This window comes from Telmatherina bonti, assembly GCF_933228915.1.
Source record: "Telmatherina bonti genome assembly, chromosome: 8".
NCBI lineage: Eukaryota > Metazoa > Chordata > Actinopteri > Atheriniformes > Telmatherinidae > Telmatherina > Telmatherina bonti.
The window spans coordinates 30,501,334-30,520,037 of NC_136626.1; the positions used below are offsets into that span (position 1 = coordinate 30,501,334).

At 42.5% G+C, this 18,704-nt stretch overlaps 3 protein-coding genes across 5 annotated transcripts in view; 2 read left to right on the top strand and 1 right to left on the bottom strand.

Moving 5' to 3' along the window:
• paics (phosphoribosylaminoimidazole carboxylase, phosphoribosylaminoimidazole succinocarboxamide synthetase) overlaps positions 1 to 1,044 on the bottom strand; it is a 7,703-nt gene extending 6,659 nt beyond the window's left edge. For all 3 annotated transcript variants that reach the window (XM_079245386.1, XM_079245387.1, XM_079245385.1), the window contains exons 1-2: positions 716 to 1,044; positions 42 to 524 (exon numbers count right to left, since the gene is read on the bottom strand). In XM_079245386.1, the coding sequence (XP_079101512.1) occupies positions 42 to 524; positions 716 to 725 (493 nt within the window). In that variant the 5' untranslated portion in view covers positions 726 to 1,044. The remainder of the gene's footprint in view (positions 1 to 41; positions 525 to 715) is intronic.
• Positions 1 to 6,143, top strand: part of ppat (phosphoribosyl pyrophosphate amidotransferase) — a gene marked incomplete at its 5' end in the record, with an annotated part of 9,211 nt that extends 3,068 nt beyond the window's left edge. The window contains 10 exons of the mRNA XM_079245388.1: positions 1,540 to 1,606; positions 1,861 to 2,067; positions 2,922 to 3,034; positions 3,137 to 3,282; positions 3,653 to 3,725; positions 3,803 to 3,954; positions 4,043 to 4,170; positions 4,256 to 4,477; positions 5,244 to 5,364; positions 5,871 to 6,143. Coding sequence (XP_079101514.1) covers positions 1,540 to 1,606; positions 1,861 to 2,067; positions 2,922 to 3,034; positions 3,137 to 3,282; positions 3,653 to 3,725; positions 3,803 to 3,954; positions 4,043 to 4,170; positions 4,256 to 4,477; positions 5,244 to 5,364; positions 5,871 to 6,040 — 1,399 coding nt within the window. The 3' untranslated portion in view covers positions 6,041 to 6,143. The remainder of the gene's footprint in view (positions 1 to 1,539; positions 1,607 to 1,860; positions 2,068 to 2,921; positions 3,035 to 3,136; positions 3,283 to 3,652; positions 3,726 to 3,802; positions 3,955 to 4,042; positions 4,171 to 4,255; positions 4,478 to 5,243; positions 5,365 to 5,870) is intronic.
• A 4,358-nt stretch (positions 6,144 to 10,501) lies between these two features.
• aasdh (aminoadipate-semialdehyde dehydrogenase) lies at positions 10,502 to 18,614 on the top strand (the record flags this gene model as incomplete). Its single annotated transcript, XM_079245704.1, has 14 exons — positions 10,502 to 10,740; positions 11,385 to 11,505; positions 11,736 to 12,022; positions 12,107 to 12,299; positions 12,382 to 12,623; positions 12,706 to 12,803; positions 12,885 to 13,057; positions 15,264 to 15,594; positions 15,673 to 15,785; positions 15,869 to 16,511; positions 16,597 to 16,760; positions 17,251 to 17,376; positions 17,490 to 17,621; positions 18,228 to 18,614. The coding sequence occupies 14 exons, from the start codon at positions 10,502 to 10,504 to the stop codon at positions 18,612 to 18,614; spliced, it is 3,249 nt and encodes a 1,082-aa protein (XP_079101830.1).
• Positions 18,615 to 18,704: the final 90 nt, after the last annotated feature.

Here is an 18,704-nt window from a genome sequence, read left to right on the forward strand (position 1 = left end):
TTAAAGTCTTGATTTTTAAAGCTACAATGCGCAGAACTCACCATCGTCAATTTCTATGACAATCTCATTGTCTGAGCTGTTGCCTGCTGGCGCTTGTAGCCTCCCTGGTCCCATTTCTCCATTATACAACTTCTTCTGCATTTCCATCGTCCCGTTTTCCAGTCCCTGGTCGAGCAGGATGGCTTCCACCTCTTCAAAAAACTTCATGTACTTCCCTGGGTTTCCTGCACCGCTTCCTCCGGCCACATGAGCACCTTTAGCTGTCTTGTAGTCGTATTTCAGGTTCTTATATTTGGTTCGACACTGTTTCCAGTTGCGCACCACCCCGAACTTTCTCTGCATCTGACGGGCCATCTCTTGGAAGATGCACTTGTTGCGCAGCGTGCTTTTCAGGCGTTCCCGAATACTCCTGTCGGCCCAGACGCACAACAGCGCCCGCACCTCATCGTCTGTCCAGTGTCGCCCTCCTTCTTCTACCACATTGGGAGTGAAAGAGAGAGTTGGATGGATTCGACTCTTCATTCCTGCAAACATACAAAAGCATTTATGTTTGTCTGAACCTTGATTTGGGAAAATGATGGATGCTGTATTGACGTATTTTCAGAGAATGCAGGCAACAAGTAGTTAAACCAAAACACTTGTTTCTTTTTCAATCAGTTTACAACTAAGTTGTATGTTATTATTAGTACTACGGTTGGTGTCAGCCCACATTTACCTTCATGCATTGGTATTGAGGAAGAGTAGATTCCTCTTTGATTACCCACATCTTCCTGCCAGCCCTCCACCGGCCTTCCATCCACTCCTGGGCTGTAGTTTGCTGATGTGCCTGCTGCTGCGTCAGACTTCCTGCTCTGAAGTCCCAGGCTTCTGCTCTTGGCCTGACACTCCCGCCAGCTGCGCGCAACACTGAGCCGCCTCAGACGCTCTGAGATCAACTCAAATGTGGCTCTGCTCTCTGCTACGTGCTGAGCTCCAATTTCATCCCACACTGACACAAGAGCCAGCACCTCTGCCTCCCCCCACTGCCTTTCCACCGAGCCTTTTTCCTCCACCACCTCTCTATCATCTCCTCTTTGTCTCTCTGCTGCTCTCTCCATGTTTGAGCTGACCTGGAAACGCTTTCTTTTCCTTAGCCTCTCTGTCTCTGCTGCCCGGTTCCCTAGGCAACCAGGCGGTTAAGCCTGAAAGCAACGCCTCCATGCTGAAAAGCAGCCTTACCACTGGCTTAAGCTGTGTGCAGAGGAGGCGGGACCAGCTGTAATCTGAGAAGCAGCTTGGTAAATGGACTGAAACTGCAGCAAGACGACTCTCCATATACAGCAGCTTCACATCAGACAAGCTGCTGCTTTTTTTTTTTTTTTTTTTTTTTTTTTGCTTTAGTCGAACCAGTTTGATCTGCCTCAGGGCTCGTATCAAAACATAACCAATCCAATACTGTGATTCATGTTAAGTCTTGTAGCAAATAAGCAAAGGTCCTTCATGATGAATGTTTCATCTCATAGATGTGTTACAGTTTTTATTTTGCTTTTGTCTGCTAAGGGGTCAGGAAAGTGCTGGGATTGTCACAAGTAATGGAGCCAGCCCACCCACATACACAAGCCACAAGGTAAACTGAATCATAACGGGAAAATCACATGCTTATTAATACACAGGATGATTCACACATTTGGGGCAGAAAAAGGCAAAAAAAAAAAAAAAAAAAATCAGCATTGAACATTTCAGAGTTTTGCTCTCTTAATTTAAAGCCTTTGCTCACTTCAGGGTAAAACCTGGTGTTATGTTGTGCAGCATGACTGTTAAAGTAGCCGTGTTTGTGCAGACTGTGATTAAAAGCAATCATCCTTTTTTGCCGTTTGTCAGGGCATGGGATTAGTGAGCACCGCTTTCCCACCCGAGGCTCTTCTGAAGCTGCGCTATGGTAACCTTGGCATTTGTCACACGCGCTATTCAACTACTGGGATCTCAGAGCTGCAGAACTGCCAGCCCTTTGTGGTGGATACGCTACATGGCAAGATTGCTGTGGCACACAACGGAGAGCTGGTTAATGCCCGTGCCTTGAGGAAGAAGGTGAGGATGACCTCCCTGCTGGTCCAGACAGGCTGTGCTGCATATCAACGCGTCTTCTCCAGTCGGCCAGTTCTCATAACAACAAATCAGCCCATAACATCTTATCTTTATCCAGGCCTGTTTGTTTATATAAATGCACAAGGTACAGTTGTGCTCATATCTATTCATACTCTTTCATTAAAGGAGGAAAAAAACTGCTGCCTGTAAAATGAGCTGAAATTGACTAAAGTAATAATAAATAAAAGTTCTATGAAAATCATTACATTATTTTCTAATTCTGGTTCAATAGATTTTTTTTTTTTAAAAAAGTGAACAAATAAGATCATTTATTACATATAACATCACTGATAAACTAATATTTTGTTGAACAATCCTTTAATGTTTCCGCTCCAGTCAGGTGTTTTCTGTTCCTCTCAGTCAGACTTCTGCACCTGTTGACAGGTATTTTGTCCCACTGTTCAACAGAAAAGTGCTCTAATTTGTCCACTAGCAATTTGGGGTTTTTTTTCAACTCAATTAAATGAAAAAACAGTGTCTTATATGACTAAATTATATTTTTGCAAATTTTTAGTTATTGTTTCTTTTTTTAAGTCTCCAGTTATTTGAGTGACTGTTGTTAAATTCAGTCTTTTCTTTAATGAAAGAGTATGAATACATATGAGCACAACTGTATGTTGAATAGCTAGTGTTATGAATTGTGGGGTTATGTGAAGAGGCATCTCCTTTTGTTTTTTTCATTTAAATTATTTTTTTTAAAAAACAAAAAAAAACTCCTAAGTTATGAATACTTGCGTGCAAGTTGTTTACCATGAGATGACATTTCTGTATGAATCAGTCGTGTCGGTGTTGTGCAGGTAATGCGCCATGGCGTCGGCCTCTCCACCAGCTCAGACAGCGAGCTCATTACTCAGCTGCTGGCTTTAACTCCACCCATGGAGGAGCTGAACACACCTGACTGGGTTGCCAGGTGAACACGTAGAATTTATGCTTAATTCTTCCTTCATTTTATTTATTTATTCATTTTTATCTGCATTATTTGAACGCCTGTTTTTATTTGTTGCCATTATAGAATTAAAAACCTCATGACTGAAACTCCAACATCGTACTCTCTGCTGGTCATGTTCAAAGACGTTATCTATGCCGTGCGTGACCCGTATGGAAATCGGCCCCTTAGCATTGGACAGCTGGTACCCATCTCTAAGCTCTACAGTACAGGTATTTGAGCAGATTTGAGGTTACTGTTATTTTCAGGAAGATTACACAGAAACTACAAGGCTGGAAATCCTGAAACCTGGAGGAGAGATGGAGCGTGAGGAACAGCCATGTCAGTTTTGGTGCAAAGCCAAAATCTCTTTTGTTTGTGCTAACAGAGGGTGCACTCATTGAGTTCTCTCAAGTGACAATCACATAGTCTGTCTGCACAATGTTTGTCCTCCAAATACCCTTATTTACTGATAGAGGAGGGCCCCACAAGAGCTGAGCAGCGTTCAGGCCAGAGGGTCCTTCTCAGACAGGCTTGCCTTTTAATTTTATCAGAGGTCAGATAGGCTCACTGGTAAAAGATTAACTTTTTTTCCTTTATTAGCTGCAGGAGAGGAGGACACTGAGGGCTGGGTTGTGTCATCAGAGTCTTGCAGCTTCCAGTCCATTGGAGCCAAGTAGGTTTCCAACGTCTGTATTGTCACAAAACTTGCAGATGTGAGCAGCTGGAGACCGTTGTCACTTCCTGTCTCAGGTATTACAGAGAGGTATTACCAGGTGAGATCGTCCAGATATCCAGACATGGTGTCAAGTCCCTGAGTGTTGTCCCCCGCCCTGAAGGAGATCTCCCTGCCTTCTGCATCTTTGAATATGTTTATTTTGCCAGACCAGACTCCATTTTTGAAGGTAGGATTGTGTCACCCGTGCCTCACACCTGCTAATTCGTGTGTGGTTTGCTGCTTTCCATCATGGTAAAGCTCTGAACGCATTGCAGGACAGATGGTGTATACTGTGAGGCAGCGCTGCGGTCGGCAGCTTGCCATCGAGGCTCCAACAGATGCAGACGTGGTCAGCACTGTGCCAGAATCTGCCACCCCAGCAGCTCTGGGTTACGCTCAGCAGGTTTGTTTCCAATCCATCTGCTGAAAGAAATGCTCTCATATCACCTGGTGGAGCCCTCTTCTCACACTCGTGTCTTTCCCCTCAGTCTGGTCTTCCATACATCGAGGTTCTGTGTAAGAACCGCTACGTTGGGAGAACTTTTATTCAGCCAAACACCCGCTTGAGGCAGCTGGGAGTTGCTAAGAAGTTCGGGGTGCTGACGGACAACTTTGCTGGGAAACGAGTGGTGATAATTGATGACTCTATTGTGAGAGGCAACACCATCTCCCCCATCATTAAACTGCTGCGGGAAGCTGGTGCAACACAGGTTGGTTATCAAGAACACAACAAATTATGTGGAAGAAACTAGTGGGTGGGAAAAACTAATTGGAAAATCTGCTTTTTTTTTTTTGCTTCACAAATTTAAATTTTTTATTTATTTTTATTTTTTTAGAAATAAAAATAATACAGTATAAATTTTCTGTCATTTTTATTGTTTTTATTTATCTTTTTACTTGTCTTCTTGGGCATTATAGCAGCAGAATGATGATCTGGCTACTGTGTTGTTTTTTTACTCATTGAAATCAAGAAAAATGACTAGCAAAAAAAACAGTTTCATGCATTTACTTTGTTTTTAATTTACAAAAATCAGAAGTATCGAAGAATTGGGAGAATCACAATTTAAATCAAATCAGCACCCAAAATTCAGAATCGAATCGGGACAAAAGCATATCATCACAGCCTTAAAGAAACTGGAGTTCGTGTTCTGGTTCTCAAGCTGGGCGTTCAGTTTACAGGATAAATGGTCAGCAGCTGGATGGTTAAGTCAGTAGTCTGTTGACTGTCAACTGACTGTTAAAACTGACACCTGGTTATAAGAACAGTCACGAAGCTCCATGGCTGAGTGGACGCCTCCTTCCCCCCCCCCATATTTTCTAGCTTAAATATATTCAGTTATTGTTTCTGAATGTGTTTTCTTGTGTAAGACTTGTCATTTTGTTTTCATCTAATTTGCAGAGCTTCATATTGGCAGATAAAACCAGTTTCATACTGGATCACCCAGCATTAAATAACAAAAACGCTTTCCTGTACAGGTCCATATCAGGGTGGCGTCTCCGCCTATCAAGTTTCCGTGTTACATGGGCATCAATATTCCAACAAAGGAGGAGCTCATTGCCAACAAGCCAGAGTTCAAAGACATCGCTGGTTATATTGGTATGTAGCAACTGAGCATCGTCTGCGTCAGGAGTGTCAAAGCCTAACCCTAACTTATACATAATAACAAAGTAGTATAAAGAACTACACAAGATGTTTATATTTACTGAACGATCCTTTTAGAAAACATTAGAAACCTTAGTTTTTATATAAAAGTTTATATTAAATGTATTTAAATACATTTTTCTTTTTATTTACCCAATCATTTTAATTAACTTATATATTTTAAATACATTTCTTTAACTTAAATATAAAATATATTATCCATGCATATATTATTTGCCATGTTGCATATTTACTCTTTAAAAGTGCACGACAGCCATCTATGACTACAATCACAATGTTTCCATGAAATACACTGGAAAAATCCTGTATGTCAAATATAATAAGAGCAGCTTTGATGTTGATTTTAATGATTTTAACCAAATATACGTGTACATTTCCATGTTTATGTAGTAATACTGACAATATAATCTAAATGTTTGTTCATATAAACGTCTGTGTAGGAGCCGACAGTGTTGAGTATCTAACCGTGGAGGGGCTCGTATCGGCTGTCCAGGAGGGGATTACATCCATCCGAGAGGACAAGATCAGCTCCAATAACAAGTTCAGCAAGAGAGTGGGCCACTGCACCGCCTGCCTGACTGGGAAATATCCAGTGGAGCTGGAGTGGTAACCATGGTGCCACCATTACCGCAGCAACATCACACTTCCTCAACAGGAAAAAGACTGTCTGTTACCAGGGACATTTTTCTACACGAATAAATCTACTCCGAACGTTGAGCAGGGGTTAAACATGGTGTTTTGGTCAAATCTAGAGGCTGTGCTTTCCAGCACTGTTTTTTTTTTTGTTTGTTTTTTTTAAAACATCCTGATGTCACTGGACGGTGTGATAACAAGGGCACTTTTCTGAAAATACCAAAAATGCTCTTTTGTTATTGTCGAATCTTTTAAATGTTGCAATGTCGGTGTATTTTCAGAAAACACTGAAACTGACTATCTCTTCATGCGTTACCTAAGCATTAACAGAACATTTGATAGTTTTTCATGTCAGAAGCGCACACATAAAAAAACAGACCAAAAAGTGAAATGACCTTTATTTTTACTTATGTACTTAAAACCAATCACTTTGCTGTATTTTGACTCTTTTTTCTTCGTCATGAATTAAAGAAAGTTTAAACAAACATCGCAAAGAAGACGTGCATGCAAAGCATTTAACACTAAAAGCTTTTTTTTTTATTTTTATCAAATAACATGAACAGGAAGCTAACTGTATTGACTTAATAAACAACACAAATTGAACTTTAACTTCATAATCAGTATGAACAAATGTAACCACACGAAGAATTACAGCACCTTATAAAGCATGCTTTAGATGTACTTTGACAACTTTTAAAGCTACTTCAGCCAGAAAAGAAAAGACATGTATTGTAAATTACAAACTATTTTCTGCAGCAGGGTTTGTCCCAGTTGGGTTCTGTTTATCGCCACTGTCTACTGGAAAAAAAAAAAGAGGTATTATGAAACCACAGTAAAAAGAAAATACCTTGCATAGGAATACATCTAAATTACCTGGGGGAGTAGCTGCTGGTCCCTCTGTTCTCATATGAACCCCCTGTTAGATTGAGCATAGAAGACAAATCAGTAAAAAATGAGTCACTAAACTAAGAGTTGATGCGTCGAGACTTCTGCTTACCCAGGCCAGAAGAATGAGCATCAGATGCAGGCTGCTGTTGACTCATCCAAGCCTCTGGATGCTGGACTCTGTGTTTACCAGGACTGTAAGAGAGGCCTCCATGAGGCAGCTTCAATTCCAAAAGAGAAAGACGGCGCATCAGCAGCTCTCTCCTGTAGCGTTTGGATCCCGGGGAGGATGTGCAGTGCTTGTTCCCGAGGCGCTTGGACTCGGAATCGCTGTCCCATTCCAGCTCCCTGTGACGTTTCCTCAGAGCCGAGCGGTGGGGTGACAGAGCGAGGGCCACCAGAGCCGAGGAGGAGTTCCCCCTGCTGGCGTCAGAGTTCCTAGCGCAGAGACGGCACGGCGGGCCATCAAACAAGGGTGGCTTGTTCTGGCACGCAAACTTGTGATAAAGTTTCATGAAATCTTCATCGACTTTCTTCGGCGAGTAAGAGGCAGGGTTCGGTGACAGGGAGGAGTCAAATGAGTGGCGCCGCCTACCCCTGTGATGACCATCTGCTGCCTTGGCTGAGTGGGGAGAACGAAGCTGCTGCTGCTGCTGTGAGGGATGGATGGAGTTTTGGGGCTGAAGCAGCTTTAGCTGCACGACAGGCCTCTCCGGACGGGAGGAGAGAGACGACGACAACGATCTAGGCCTCATTAGCTCTTCGGAACAGCGATCCACAGAATGTTTTCTTGTGGAAAACACACGAGGCGATCTGCTGAGGCTGGCCATGAGTCTCCATTTGGAAGGACTCTGCCTGAGTGGGGATTCATAGATGTCAGATCTCTCTTTAACAGCAGGGGTGTCTGCTTCATATGCTGAGCAGGTAGCACGCGGTGAGAGGCGGGAAGGATCGGAAAGCCTTTTAAGTATGAAGGATGGCTCCACTGATGCCTCAGCAGCAGCATAGTGAGGCTGTGAAGGATAGGTAGTGGAAATGGAGACATGTTCCCCCTCATGGGGGAGTTTAGGTAGGGACAGCTCACACACAGTGAATGTCTCATTCAGCAAGCTCTCTTTCAGCGCATGGGTGTCAGAGAAGTCCATCACACGCACATGAGTGGACTCCTCTCTTCTCAGTAAGTGTGTCTCCGTGTTAGACTGCTGCCCATCGTGCAGAGAGGTCGCTGTCTGCAAAGCAGAATGAGGGGTCGTTTCAGTCCTCGCGTCCTGCCTTTTTATTCGACCAATGGCGCTCTCCTTGAGCAGCCCCTTGCTGGTCAGCCTTTTCGGTTTGCCGTTAGTGTGCTTCAGTGTGACGTCAAAGGTGTTGTTGAGATCCCTTCGTTTCGACTGCTGACGCCATCTGCGATACCTCCTCAGCACTGAGTCAGCGGCCACAGAAACATGCTGCTGATGCCAGGCTCGTTCTAGTCGACTGACCATGCCGGGGTAAAGCTCCACCAAGGAGCTGCCATTGCTGCTCAGGGACATTTGCAACACCTCATCTTGGTCCTCTGGTTGGAATTCACCCTCGGAAAAGCTCTTTAAACTTGTATTCAATAAACTCAAAGATGGCTCTGTAGATACAAATGTGGTGAATAAACATTAATTGAAGTCAGAAGATTTTTTTTGTTATAATATTGGCAATAACCAGTTTATCTTTTTAATGCTGAGAAATCAGCTGTCAAGTATTTCTTACCATTATCTTCCCCTGCAAACTGGTTGGTGGAGTTGCAAGTCTCATCACTTCCCACACTTTTATATGTGATGTCCAACTATTAAAAGTAAAAACATCACTGTTGTAGCCAAGTTATACATACATTACACAAGTGCTTGATAAATTCACTTAGTATTACCTGAGAGTCTCCTGTAATGTCCTGTGCTGTGCGCAAAAATGTCAAAGAAATGAATGCTGGCACGAAAAAGCAGTATAATAATAGCTGCACTGGTTATTTTATTTTAGGGTGTGGAAGCTTACCGTATAATGACTCCTCAGTCAAATGTGTCAAGTTCTGAAGAAAAGAGATGTGTGATTAAAGCTGATTATGCAGATAAGATATAGATATAAGATAAGAGCACAAACCTTTGACTGTAGTTTGCTCAGCTCTTTTACAGACACGTTTATGTAGCGTCCTAGTGCTGCACCATGAAAGAAACAATAGGATAAACCATTAAACTATTATCCCAGACAACTGGTGAAGAACACTTTTTTCCCAGTGCAAAATACTATCGACTGGGTACCTGTTTTAATTAATCACATCTCAGATAGTTACACATTATGAATATAGTTTGCACACAGATTGCATATCATTTAATGAAGTAGCAGAAATCACTGATTAATGGCGTAAAATGGGACAATTCCTAAATACAGTAAAAAAAAAAAGAATGGAAACACTTCTGACAATTGCGATTCAATGCTTGTTTTCATTGTTCAATTAAATCCTCAAATGTAGCTTCAGTCTATTTGACACACACACGACGTAAAGTGATCCATTTATTATCATTGATGAAATCACTGACAGGATCTGGTCTAAAAGCGTGCCAAGCTTACTTACTGTCAAGTTTTGTATTGTTTAGGTCCACTTCCAACCCCCCGTTCTGGTGCTGAAGTTTTGAATACTGTTGAAAACAGTTAAACTTAAAGTTAAAACTTAGGTGTTAAAAAGAACATTTCCGCTAACGATAGCTAGTTGCGTCGCGTCGAGCCAACATAAACTAACCTTGTCTATGATGCGATCCAAAGATCTTTTGAAGACTAAGCTATTTTCATATATTTTTTTATTCACAGACTGTTCCATGGTGCATATAAAAAATTATCTTAAAGAGCACGGATTATTAACAAAAGTAGCGGGACAGGTTTTAAAGAAGGCGCTATCGGTGTGGGGGGGTCCTTCTTTTAAAAAAAATAGCGAAATGTGATTGGACAGTGGACCTGCGGTGCCTTCAGGAGTTCTCGTAAAACACAGTAGCCCCATTAAGCGACTGATAATTCACGCTAAAAGCTATGTCAAATAGAAAACTTAAATGTACATTAATACGGCAGTGATTGGATCGCGTAAATATTTGTGCTTGTGTCACCAATATTCTCATTTAAAACATCTTTTTTAGACAAGAAGGTAGAGTGGCAACGAGCAAGTAACGGTATAGATATTTGTGGGGGAAAACTCACGTTTTGAACAAATTAGTACAAGTTAATCCTTTAAATATGATCAACTAAATAATTATCAACTATATACTTGCAACTATAAACTATACATTACATTGAACGCTGTGTCGTAAGACTTATTTTCAAACGTCCGAGCTTATTTACGAGCATTTAACGTAGCTTGTGCAGGAACGTCATTTCCTCCGTAGTACGTCATCCCCAATCAGTCTGAATCAGTTCTGAATATAAACAAACCCGGATTTACATTCAATACATTTTCATGACAATAGGCTGAATATATTTCTTTTTATGTTTTAAACCACAAGCGACGCCTGAAGAGATGCGATGACAACAGCGTGTCGTAGGCATGGCTGTTCGGACGCTGCAGGAGCTCGTTTCCACCGCTGCTTCTCTGCATGCAGACAGGGTGGCTGTAACATACGACAGCGGCGACGAAGTATCTGGAAGTCCGGTGTCTCTGCTGTACAGAGAGCTGACTGAACTTGCTGGGGAACTTTCACATATTTTCCTGAAGAGCTTTTCTCCCAGCAGCCTTATTGGTCTGTATTGCAGGGATGATCTGCTCATACCTGTCTGGATTCTGGGGTGAGTTCTGGACAACCTGTTTTCGATTATATCTGTAAAATATCAACTGTATGTATATTTATATATATAGTTGTGCTCATATGTATTCATACCCTTTCATTAAAGAAAAGGCTGAATTTACAACAGTCACTCAAATAACTGGAAACTTAAAAAAAGAAACAATAACTAAAAATTTGCAAAAATATAATTTAGTCATATAAGACACTGTTTTTTTCATTTAATTGAGTTCAAGAAAGAGTTAAAAAAAAAATTGGTTGTGGACAAATTAGAGCACTTTTCTGTTGAACAGTGGGACAAAATACCTGTCAACAGGTGCAGAAGTCTGACTGAGAGGAACAGAAAACACCTGACTGTAGCGGAAACATTAAAGGATTGTTCAACAAAATATTAGTTTATGAGTGATGTAATATGTAATAAATTATCTTATTTATTTGCTTTAAAAAAAAAAAAAAATTCTATTGAACCAGAATTAGAAAATAATGTATTTTCATAAAATTTTTTATTTATTATTACTTTAGTCAATTTCAGCCTTTTTTCCAGGCTGCTGTTTTTTTTTCCTCCTTTAATGAAAGGGTATGAATAAATATGAGCACAACTGTATGTGTTGGCCATTACACGGAATAAACCATGAAATGTGCTGTCAGCATCCTGCAGTCTGCAGCTGCTTATGTCCCCCTGGATCCGGAGGCTCCTGGACTTCTCTCTGCCAAAGTCATTCAACAGTGTGGCCTCCAATACTGCGCAGTGAAGACTGACCTATTGCAGGTTAAATGTTCTTATATTTTATTAGAATAAATAAACATTAGTTACAAATTGTGCCAATAATCTTTCCAAACAAATCCCAAGGCTTTAGGCCAATTTTTAAATAATAAGCACAAAATAAAAAAAAAAATTCAAAAGCTTTTGGATGCATATCTGCGTGGCCAAAAAACAGATTTGCATTTACCTCCTTGCAATTCCAGTTAATCTTCCCCTCCTTTATCGTCCCTTCCAAGCAATTCCAGGCATCTCTCATCAAATACGTAACTGTGCGAGTTCTTGTGGAGCTGCCCAAGTTCAAACTGACCCTGATACAAGTTGAGCTGCTTCCTGACTCTGAACGTGAACTTGGAGCCAAACGAGCCAGAACTGGGACAACAAGTGAAGCTGATCGTGATGATACATCCACGATAGTCAAGCACATAAACTTGGCATATGTGCTGCACACATCTGGAACAACAGGCCCGCCCAAAACTGTGAGGGTACCACATGAGTGTATACTGCCCAACATACTGCATCTCAGGTTAGTTTATTTAATCGTTTTTGTCTGCAATACATCAGGATTCCTGTGAATGCATTGAAAATTATTTTCTCTCCTTGGCCCCAGAACTTTATTCCAGATGAGTGAGGATGATGTGGTTTTCCTTGCTTCACCTTTAACCTTTGACCCCTCTGTGGTGGAAATTTTTCTGGCTTTATCGTCTGGTGCTCAGCTCCTTATCGTTCCAACCGTAATCAAGAAAATGCCAAATCGACTTGCACAACTGTTGTTCAAAAACCACAGCACCACTGTCCTCCAGGTGAGTGCTTGCCACCCTGTCAGACTGCTTCCTAGCTGAGATCCTTCTGTCTCTGTGATGCGTTATCTCTACATTTCCTCAGGTTACGCCCACTCTGCTCCTGCGCTTCGGCCATCAGATTCTAAAACGGGACGTGCTGTCATCCGGCTCCTCACTGCGGGTGCTGGCTCTGGGAGGAGAAGCCTGCCCGTCGCCGGCTCTGCTGAGAAGCTGGAGACACAAGGACAATAAAACTTGCATCTACAACATCTATGGCATTACCGAGGTCTCCTGCTGGGCCTGTTGTTACAGACTACCAGAACCTCTGCTGCCATCCAGCAACACGTGAGGGTTTGATAGTATTTGTTGTTTCTTTCTGTTTGATTCTGGATATTCTGCTGTTATTAAAAGATTAGAAACCTTGCAGCACGGTGCCTCTCGGGACTCCGCTGATGGACACGGTAGTTGAAGTCAGGGATGAGCATGGCTGCATAACAACAGGGGGCGAAGGGCAAGTGTTCATAGGTGGGAAAGCTTTTGACGAGCATGTTGCAGATTTTAAAAAAAAAAATCACAGAGAATAACACAATTCATATCACTTTACAGGAGGAGAGGGCAGGGTGTGCCTTTTGGATGATGAGGACACCTTCATCCCTGGAACGATGAGAGCGACTGGAGACTGGGCGAACGTTGCAGAAGGACAGCTGTACTACCAGGGACGGAGAGACAGGATGATTAAACGCAATGGAAAACGCCTGAGCTTGGACAGAGTGCAGCAAGTAAGATTTTTAACCTAGAAATTTTTACAAATATGTTAAAAACTAAAATTTATATGAACATTGCGTAATTCCTCACCTACTGGTGTCCTGTGGAGAATCAACCACATGCAGAAAGAGAAATCTTACTTTGTTGGCGGCAGGCAATAACATCTGTTCATTATGAATATGAGGCCAACAAAGAAAAGACATTTTTAAGAAAATATTAGAAAACAGAAGAAAATACAAAGTGTTAGAAGAAAAAACAGGCAAAACAAATCAATACTGAAGTGGTTAACGTGACAGCAGGTCAGCTTCATGAGCGGTGAAGAAAAGAGCATCTCAGAGAGCCTGAGTTTGTCAGAAGCAAAGGTGAGGAGGAAGTTGTCACAAAGGTTAATAGTTTCTGTTTCATTTATCACTACAGCTGTTTAAAAAGCATCCTGCAAAGATGCAGGAAAAAAAAAAGCCTCCAACAACCTGGTCATATAGTTCATTACTGTATGCACAAATGCAACTTGAAAATCTACCATGCATTCTCAATAGATGCTGCAGTCGACTGTAGTTATGACCTATTACACAATCAAGCCACAGTAGAATGTCCAATACATCCCAAAAAAAAAAAAAAAAAAAAAAGCTCATAAATTAGATGTATATAAAGCACAGCTGCAGGCTGCACGATGATGCAACTGAAATCTCTGGAAACACATCCATCAATCCATTTTCTACCCATCTATTCCAACGCAGAGGTGCACACATTAAGGAAACTATTAGTTTTATGGTGAAAAGTTTTACTGAACTGGACATCTGGGGATTTTGTGTTTTTTAAGGAAGGCTATTGTTTTGTATGGCTAAGTGTTGTGAGAATCAAATCAAATCAAAGATACTTTATTCATCCCCGAGGGGAAATTCATGGTTCAAGCCAGCTCGTCCAAGGTTTGACATACAGACATTTAACATTTATGACAAGTTTACAGAACCGAACTGAAGCTTAGGCCCCGCAGCCAGTTTTACCGTCCGCCTTATCAATGAGGAAAAGATGACATGAGGAAGGATGGGTGGGTGTTGGGAAAAAAAAGAAGTATCTCTACACTTCATCTAAAGGGGGAAGGATAAAGATGCAACAAAAAAAAACACACTCCTCTAAACATAAGCAGAAGTTCAGACAATAGACAACATGCAAAATGGGAGGGGTGGTTGAGTGTGTGCGATCAGTGAGAGAGTCTGAACTTTCCCCAGTTTATCGGTGCCACCTGATGTAAACGCAGCCTTGAGAGCTGAGAAGGATTTATAGATAAATTGCATCTACTTTACAATTATAAATGTTGCTGGCCAAACCTTGCGTGGTCCCAGCTGACCCCGATCAAGCTGCAACAACCTCATCTTTACAATGCTGCCTCGCATGGACACAAACAATCTTCCATCAGATGCTGAAACAGCATTCCTGCAGTCCAGACCTGAAACCCCGTGAAAACATTTAGAGTCTTAAAGAAAACAAAAAAAAAAAACGAATCGCGTGAACAACAGTGGATGAATAAAATGGTGCACTCTTCACATACATTTAGTTTTAGTGATATTTGTTAACATTCTGGATGAAATCAGCATTTTTTTAAGGAGAGAAATATCCAACGACAGCCAGATTTCCTTCCTCTTTGTGCTAAGTTGGATCGTTTAGAGGCTGAGAAACCAAAGTTTTCTGGTGTTTTTAAGCAAAACTTTTGCTCCGAATGGTTTCAACTTTTTAAAATGGCAACAAAATGAGATGATCAGGTAAAGATGTAAAATAAACAGTTAAAGGTGGAGTATGTAAGATTTTCAATATTTTCAAAATAAATTAACTTAAAAAATAACTTCAATCATAATTAGATAGTTTTTTAAACATGTAGGTTCCAGTCTGTCCATATGTGATGTGTTATTAAATTACAAGTTTAATTAATGACAACGACCCTTCTTAAATGTTTGCCTACCAGTAAAAAAAAAAAAAAAAGTGCTTTTTATCATTTGTCATTAATTAAACTTGTAATTTGATAACGCATCAAATATGAACAGACTGGAACCTACATGTTCAAAAAACTATCTAATTATGATTGTAGTTATTTTATTAGTTAATTTATTTTGAAAATATTGAAACTCTTACATACTCCACCTTTTAATGCTTTTAGTTAAGAGTAAATGTGCAGCAGTTGTGAATAATTACAGTAGCTTCAGTTCTGGCCTTGTCCTCCATCAGCTGACGCTGAGCCTGCCTCAGGTGGAGGCCTGCGCTGTGGGTCTCTACGAAGGCTCTCGACTCCTCGCCTTCGTCGTGCTCTCCACTTCTGCACACCGGATGGCGGGTTCCTCCATCTCACATGCAGAGCAGCGAGCAGAACAAACGCGCTCCGCCTCTGAAGAGCATCAGCAGAACCTTCCCCTCTCCGTCGAACAGCACCTGGACGATGCAGACGGTGCAGACGGAGATCTGAAGAGGCTCATCCTGAACCAGCTGTCTCTGCTGCTGCCCTCGCACGGTGTTCCCGACACGCTGGTGCTCGTCCCGGCCTTAAGTCTGACTCCCCACGGTGAGCATGAGACACACGGTTGCCTCCTCAGGAGAAAGCCCAACTCGTCCGCTCACCTCTCTGTGTTGCTTTGAGCAGGTAAAGTCGACATGGAGGCACTGATGAGAATATATGAAAAACAGAGAGAGTGTTTGGGCTCTTCACGGAGAGATCTCAGCACTCTAAAGCAGACGCTTCTCACTTTATGGCAGGTATCATCACTCTGATGACAGTTTTAATACTTTGTTGTGTGAATATGTCCAAACTCAAAGAGTTTTGAACCGTCTACCAACAGGACACATTGGGTCTCTGTCGGGATGCGGCCATTGATGAGCAGTCCAACTTCCTGTTTAATGGTGGAGATTCTCTGAAAGCACTGCGTCTGTGCGAAGACATCCTCTCCACCACAGGGATATCTGCACCAGAGCTGTTGGAGGTTATACTTGACAGGACCTTCGCAGACGTTCTGCACCACGTAACGCTGCTGCTGCTGCCCGACAACGGCCCGTCATCCTGGTCTAAGGCTAAGAAACGGCTCGCTGATCCTACCTATGAGGTTGTTGGAAAGAGAGAGAGAAAACCCCTGCAGGCGGAGGGATGTGGCGTTACAGTTGTAAGACGAGCAGGCGAGGTGATGGAAATAAACGGGGGGAGTGCAAGCAGGAGCGGCAATCTAACAGGGGGGGATGATTCTATCCGAGACGCGGATGTGGGTCTCAGGCTAAGTTGGTCCTCAGACACAGGCAGATGCGTGGACGCCTCCCCCGTGCTTTTAATACAAGACAGTGGAAATAAGGCGACTGTGTTTATTGGCTCACACTCCCACAGGATGCAGGCCATAGACCTGCTCACTGGGAGCCTTCGATGGGAGCGAGTCCTCGGGGACAGAATCGAGGCTTCGGCTGCTGTGTCTCGCTGCAGCACCCTCATCATTGTGGGTGTGTATCAGCCTCTGTTCGTCTAACTTAAACGTTTTACAATTTAAACAAGTCTTTTAGATCATTTTGATGTGTTTTCTCCCAGGTTGTTACGACAGCTGTGTTTATTTCTTGTGTGCTGAATCTGGAGAGACACGTTGGGTGTTTAAGACGGGAGATGCTGTGAAGAGCTGTCCTGCTGTGGATCCTGTTACTGGTCTGGTGATGGTGGGGTCACATGATGGCCACGTTTACGCCCTGAACCCACAGGTGAGCATCTGATTGGGGGGGGGGGGGAGTCAGGAATGGTTGTGTTTGTGTTGACACAACTTTAAACTGGAGCTGACGTACTGGTGTGTGCACAGAGGAAAAGAACATTTAAGAGGATGTCATCAGATTTTAAAAGGACATAAATACTCAAGCTGCTATGGTTTCATAGTGTGAAATGTAAATGAAGAAGATAGTGTAAAAAGTCTCTGCAGATACATGGAAAACCTGCAGGACAGTAGCCATCGAGGACCGACTTTGGACACGCCGACATCTCGACATGCACTGGTTTTACGTAGAAGAACATTAATCTCGTGGACATTTGTCTCTTTTTGTTCGTCAGACATAGCGGATCTCGCTGGGAGGACACTGTATGTTACGTCATGCACCAGTCAGAGCAAATGGAAGGGGGGCTGCTGGAGACCAGCGCTGCTCAGACTGAACACCCGAAGACCATCGGCATACATGACACATGTGCATGTTGTGTTTGTAGGTTCAGCGGTGTGTTTGGAAGCACCACTGTGGTGGCGGAGCTGTTTTTTCCTCTCCACACCTGAACGCATCTCGCAGACAGCTGTATGTGGCGTCGCTGGGAGGACGCCTTCTGTGTCTCCACCCGGTGAGCAGCTCGCAACACGGGCAAATTGCTGAGCATGTCAGTGTTAAGCGAACATGCTGGACATAATCTGGAAGCACACGCTGGGTGTCTCATGAAGCTTTTGACTTTTCCAGGACAGTGGCGACGTCTTGTGGTCTCACCGTAGAGATGCTCCTTTCTTCTCCTCGCCGAACTGCTCCTGCGGTCGTGTCGTAATCGGTTCGGTGGATGGAAACATCTGCTGCCTCAGCGACACGGGGGAAATGGTGAGAAGATATTTTAACATCCTGGACTGTATCTCACCATCTTAGGCAGTAGAATTTTTTTTTTTTGTTTTGTTTTTTTTTATTTTATTTTAGTGAAACAGAAACGGCACAGACGTGGATGTGCAAAATGTTGCGTATGTTAAACTTAGAACAGCATTTAAATAGAAACACAACTCCATTTTTCTACTAGGTCATTTTTTTTAAAAAGACATAAACAAAATGTTGTGGATGCAAAAGCGAATGATAAGCGCGTTTCCTCTTCAGATAAATTTCAATGTCATGATGACCAGATTACCCAGAAACACAGCGAGGACACAGCCGTCTCAGGCCTTTAAACGTTTTGCCACAAATTGGACACCTTTGACAGCTTCAGTCATAAAATGACTACACCTCATTAAAAATGTTTTTTCTTTTGGATTATGTTGAATTATATTCTGTTGGATTATATTCCTACTATTTCTGCTACAGAACTGCAGAATGACACCCTGATGATAACGTGGGACAACGCCTAACTTAGCGGGACATAAATCTGTCTTTTGAAGACTGAATTAACAGCTGAATAAACACTGTACAAGCTGAGCATGTGACTGTTGTGTTTCTCTGCAGCTGTGGCAGTTTTTAACAGAGGGACCAGTCTTCTCGTCTCCGTGCTTCATAGCAGAACAGCAGAGGCTTCTGTGCGGGTCGCACGACGGTCGTCTGTACTGTCTGAACTGGACAGATGGATCTTTAGTTTGGACTTTCCAGACTACAGGGAAGGTGTACGCCGCTCCCTGTGTGTTTGATGGCTCCGCCGTAGGAAGGAAGGGGGTTCTTGTGGGCCTGGCATCCACAGACGGCAAAGTCTGGATCCTGGATGCAGGAGATGGACGAACACTGGCCTCACACGCTCTGTCCGGGGAGCTGTTTTCCTCACCGGTGGTGTGGCGGCGGTCTCTTTTAATCGGGTGCCGTAATGATTATGTCTATTGTTTAAACTTGATTGTGACTTGAAGAAGATTCTTTTTTTTTTTTTAAATAAACAGTTTTCTGGGTTTTTAATAACTTGAGCAGTGAAATGATGAGCCTCACTCCTTTGATTCA